The sequence below is a fragment of the Seriola aureovittata genome, chromosome 9 (assembly GCF_021018895.1).
Source record: "Seriola aureovittata isolate HTS-2021-v1 ecotype China chromosome 9, ASM2101889v1, whole genome shotgun sequence".
Taxonomy (NCBI): Eukaryota; Metazoa; Chordata; class Actinopteri; order Carangiformes; family Carangidae; genus Seriola; species Seriola aureovittata.
Genome location: NC_079372.1, coordinates 9278848 through 9284306, shown reverse-complemented (window position 1 = coordinate 9284306; position 5459 = coordinate 9278848). Strand labels below are relative to the sequence as shown.

The 5459-nt window shown below is 42.3% G+C and overlaps 1 protein-coding gene across 1 annotated transcript; it reads right to left on the bottom strand.

Moving 5' to 3' along the window:
- Nucleotides 1–3093: 3093 nt before the first annotated feature.
- Nucleotides 3094–4962, bottom strand: bhlhe23 (basic helix-loop-helix family, member e23). Its single transcript, XM_056384009.1, has one exon. It carries the CDS (start codon nt 4527–4529, stop codon nt 3846–3848), a length of 684 nt encoding a protein of 227 aa, XP_056239984.1. The 5' UTR covers nt 4530–4962; the 3' UTR covers nt 3094–3845.
- Between the last annotated feature and the right edge of the window lie 497 nt (nt 4963–5459).

Here is a 5459-nt window from a genome sequence, read left to right as displayed (position 1 = left end):
CAGTGTGCATCAGACACATGAGCTCGCACATAGAAAGAACTTAATTAGAGAAAACAGCGCTGTCAGATGCATTAGGCAGAGGTACGCACTTAAGGGCATATGGTTTTAGTACTATACCATCGGGTTGGAGAAAAGCACACAAACATACCTCAAAGCTCCGAGCCATGCTAATGAAATCACTCCCTTTCTATCCCACTGAGAGCAAACACAAATGTTTACAGACATCACACAGTCTGTCCGTAGCCTGCAACACACTGGGCTGTCGTGAGAGTGGTAGTGCACTGACTGTAGTGCTGTGGGTTTGTCTGCGAAAAAGACACTGTCAACAATCGGCAATAGGTGAGAATAGGTGGTGAGCTGTCAATCTGTGGCAGCACTTTGCAATGTTGTGATATTTGATTTATTCTATCCTATCTTATTTAGCTTACTTGAGTGTCAGATTAATATTTATCCTAACAGTTTAAACTGCATGGATTAGTTATTGTTTTTTTGTTTTTTAAAAACATAGTAAATGGCAGCAACAATGTGATTATAACTTGACATTATAATTACAGAAGAAACTATCTTCATTTGTAATACTCCACCCAGTTGTAAATTTGTTTTTGTGAGGAGATGCAGGTTCAAATGTGTTTTCATTTTTATGCTTTGTGTGCCGTGTGATGGTACAACAGAACAATTAAATGCAAGTGAAATATTTTTTGGGATATTTTAAGTGGGAATAATTGTCCTTCTCTGTAAATTGAACTGTTTGTAGTTTTTAGTTACAACCTCCAATATTTTTTGTATTATTGCAGCCTCCTCAAGTTTTTTTTTTTTTTTTTTTTCTAAAAATACTGTTTTAGGGGTTAACATCTTGACACACATGGCAGACTTTCTACTGGGAAATGTCCAGGGCATATTCTGGAATTGATGTTTACATCCAGAAATAAAACACATTGTGTTTGTGTAATTGTAATTGTATTGTTAAAAGACATCCTCTATACTGTACAGATTTGTTTAATTAAGCACTTGCACATCATATTTTTTTCGGATCAGTTTCTTTTATTACAACACTGAGTTGAAGCAACCTGCTATTGCACTACAATGCAAATGCTATAAGTGGCGTGACCTGTGTGTTCATTAAAATTTTAAATTAAATCAAGTGTATATTAATTAAACTGACTATCATTTCCCAACTACCTCTCTCTATCAAATAAGGACTCAACACACACACTAACATACATACTTTGTACACCAGGCACATATAGGCACAAGGCATGCTTTACCACTTTTTTTAATGATGTTGTTTTAACACACCTCAGGCATTCATCAAAGGAAAGGCAAAACACACAAGGAAAATGTAGCTTACACATACTTTAACCACACAACAATCCTCAGTATGGGGAAAGATGAAGATAATTGTATGTACACACCATCCACTGCTTGTAGGCAAAAGGGCCAGGAAACATTACCAGCAAAATCTCAACTCTGTCCTGATGTATAGATACAGCCTACATGCCAGATGACACACTGCCACCATGCACTCTGATGGCCATTAAGATAATAAGGTGACACAATAAAGCATATATCTCAGTAGCTTGACATAAAGAGGCCTATAGGGAGTGAAAGTGACCACCCAACCGTCCGTGCAAAAAAAAAGAAAAGAAAAAAAAAAAAGGCAACTATCTAATTTGTGGCAATTAGGCTGTACGGAGACGGAGCGAGTGCAGGGCCTGAGTCCTCACATCATCGACAGCATTTGTCACATTTCATCCCCGCTTTCTCTGACTGTCTCGTGGGCCCTCGGAAAAGACGTGTCATCAGAGGGCCAATTTAAGATGCCATGGGTGGCATGTAGTTGTGACATGCAACTAAATTGTAAGAGAGAGACTGGGGTGGATCATTTAGTCACTCTCTGACTAGCATAAATAGACTGACCTGATCTAAATGTCTGGTCTAATGTATTCTGAACAGTGTCTTAGTTTGTGTAGAGCAAACAGAAATACCAAATTAATGTAGACATGTTGCCAAAGGAAGAACACCTGTGGGATTAAAAGATTTCTTTTGGGTTAACACAATAGAAATTATTATGAAAGACGATGCTGTTAAACACAAAAATCATTCAGCTAGAAAAAAGAATATTTACTGGCACATTTGGCTACAATTACAGTAAAGGTCTGCTGTTTTTGTCAAGTCAGGGTTTTTTTTTTAATGCCAAAAAAAAAAAAATCTTAATAGAAATATAATTAACTCAAAAAGAGGCATAATATAGCACCTACATATGGACAAAGGTATCCCAAGAATGTCCCTGTTTACAGGTAAATGTAACTGCAGTCAAGACAATCAAAGACAAAGAAGACACACATGCACATACATGTTTTCAGGAATATAAATATCACCTCACTATATCAAACATCAATTTCCAGATAGTTTTTCTCCTAAATGTATCCACCCCCCAACCTGCAAAGGGAAACTGGCACTATAACGTTCATTGAATTAAGTCCAGCAGGGAGACAGGAGTTGAAATCGTGTTAATAGCTGTCCAGGGTATAAGAGCCCGGCAAAGGAAGCCTGCAATCACCCAAATACCCAGAGACAGGTCCTGGGTGCCCCGGGCGGCTCTTGCGCCCTTCCCCTCAGCGCCACCGACCCCACTGCGTGCCAAACGGGCCTCACCAGCCCCATTGAGTTCGTTTAGACTTATCTCTTCATGTCAGAGGCTTCTCATGCAAGAAAAGAAAGTTGCCAACTCATTTTAGGAGGGCCACTCAGAGGGTGAGAGCTGGAAATCATCTTAGCAGCGTGAGATGCGACAGTTGTTTTTTTTTTTTTTATTCACTGATTGTCTATGATTTTACAGTTCCTCTTCCACTTATTTTTTTTTTTTTTATCACAGCCTCCTGCTTTAAGTAGTTTTCAACTGGTTTTAAACTGTCACCTGACATGTCCACCTAATTTAAGTCTGAAAATAAATGTGTTTGAAACAATCATTTTAAAAAATGAAAATGATATGTCGTATGCAATTGTGGCTAGTATTTGCCATTTGAATCCGTATATGTTATTAACGTGAGTTTTAAAGGCTGTGAGATGGTTGTTGAAATGAAGCAAACCGGGCCCAAGCATAGATATGTGTTTTAATTATAAAGACATATAAACAATATATGAAATCCATGTTGCAACACAACCAAAACGCTTTTTCCGTGTACAGGCTGTATATAACCATTAGTATAGCCGGGCTTGGAGCAAGTGATTTTTCCACAGTTGTACAATACAATCATGTGAGATGTGCAATAACTTAAAAAAAAATAATAAACAATAATAATAAAAAACTCGTGAACACATCTTTTCAGAAAATATATCAGCCAACATCACATTAGATTTTTTTTCCCCCACACAGCATCAGGACAGTCAGTCAAGGGAAGTCTTTTCATAATTGTTGTACCTATTAAATCTAAATGTCGAAATTAGGGCGCATTTCCTGGCATTACTACTTTTCTTATTGTTGTTATTAAATGTTGCATAGATTACAAATGAGAGCTGATGACAGAACATTTCTAAAAAATGTACCCAAACTTATCATATGGACATGGCCTGTAGTCTCTGTAAAGTACAAGCGAGAGAGAAAGTGACAGGGCTTTTGACTTCATCATATAAGAGGGCCTAAACAGATCGTTCTCTATGTAGCGTTTGTTGTTAAATATGGATGAAACATTGCTGTATAATTACTTAACCATATCTTAAGATTATATGCATTCGACTAAAATCGTCTTATTTTCCACAGAATGATTTAAAAATAACTAGAGTGGGAGAGAGACCAACATGGGTGCAGTATAGGTAAAAGTTCAAGAAAGAGAAATTAAACCAAATCAAGGCTTGTCGTTGCAGTGTTTGAAGAGACTCGACGGTGTCCCGGAGTAAGTGGTGCACTTTTCGGCACAGGTGGCGAGAGCAGATCCCGAGAAAGGGTAGACGGCAGCCTGTCCAAAGGGAGCCAGGGCGGTGGGGATTGGTGAAGTTATGGTCTGTCCCTGGTTCAGATACGCCACCAGCCGCCTCATCTCCTCCAGAGCCTGAGCCTGCATGAGGATATAGTTCTTGGCCAGGAGGAGAGTGGCTATTTTGGAGAGTTTTCTCACCGAGGGGCTGTGGGCGTAGGGGATAACGGCGCGCAGGCCGTCCAGTGCGTCGTTCAGGTCGTGCATCCTCCTCCTCTCCCGGGCGTTGATGCTGAGCCGCAGGGACCGCTGCTCCTTGGACTTCTTGGCGAGAGGCCCCCCGGGCTTGTCGTCGCCAAATGACGAGCCCCTCTTCCGGGACTCCAGGGAGTCGAAGCCGTCCTCGTCGTCGCTAGTGTGCTCCCCGCCGCTCTCGTTTGACTTCGCGGTCTGCCCGGAGAGAAAGTCGGTGGCCGGTGTGAGTGGGAACCGACCGGGACTTCCAGGACCATGGCCAGCGCCGAATCCGAAGGCTGACTGGCCGTAGCGCTGCGTCAGGTCGAGGAGCGCGTCGTTGCTGATGGACTTGAGCAGGTTCTCATCGCTGACATTCATTTTCTCTAGCAGAGCAGATTCTGACCAGGAAAAGTCTACTCTTCCGTGTTTCCCGCTGTCCTGTCTTTTGTTTTGAAGACAGTAGGTTCCTACTCACGCAGTTCTCTCCAGGAGCTGCTGTTTTCTAGGAGTTCCTCTGTGTTCCCTCACTCCTTTCCTCTGTCAGCGCAGTGACTCTTCAAGAAGGAGGCTGTGAATCTGAAGCTGAGCCTCTACATGCATTCACCTCCTCTGTACACTGCGCTCCCCCTTGTTGCGCGCATAGCCCACGTTCAACAACACTTCTCTTAACTGTGCTCGGTGAGACCGGAGCGCTCGTGTCCCCCCTCGTAGGCTACAGTCGCTTTCCTCTCGCGCGTCTTTCTCGCCCTCCCTCGCCTTGGGCAGATTGTGACTCGCGCGCTGCCCTGCTCGCAAGTTAGTAGGAGCACGAGGCCCTCCGGGATTATCTGCCCGTCCAATCAGGGGGGCGTTTTAATTAACTCGGGAAGAGCGCAGGTCTGCTCCAAATTTCAACTATAACGTGATAATTGCGACGCAAACTGTCACACAGCCCAGCCGTGTCTGTTACTGTATTGTTCACTTTTATGTTACAACCCATTCAAATCTGTTTCAATAAAGAGAATTTAAATAGCTCACACTTGAAAGAAGGGGTAGGCTATTACAAACAGCAGCTTATAGACAACATGAGCTCAGTGCAAACCTTAATGTAGCACTATCAGACAGGAAGGTGGGTGAAAAGTAGGCTACTCACCTCTTAAAGAAGACATCTGCCACAGGTGCAGAAAGTCACTGAAAGGACATAAGGAGGTTGTGAGGTTTGAACATGCGACCTGTTCTGTTCTCCTGTTCCAGATACAAAAAACAATAGCTTGAGCTTACGGAGGAAGTTGCTTCACCTTGTAAACTCACTGTGTCAGCACTGGCAAT

What these genes read in the sequence shown, in the direction of transcription:
- bhlhe23 (XM_056384009.1), bottom strand. Translation starts at nt 4,529, where the DNA reads ATGAATGTCAGCGATGAGAACCTGCTCAAGTCCATCAGCAACGACGCG.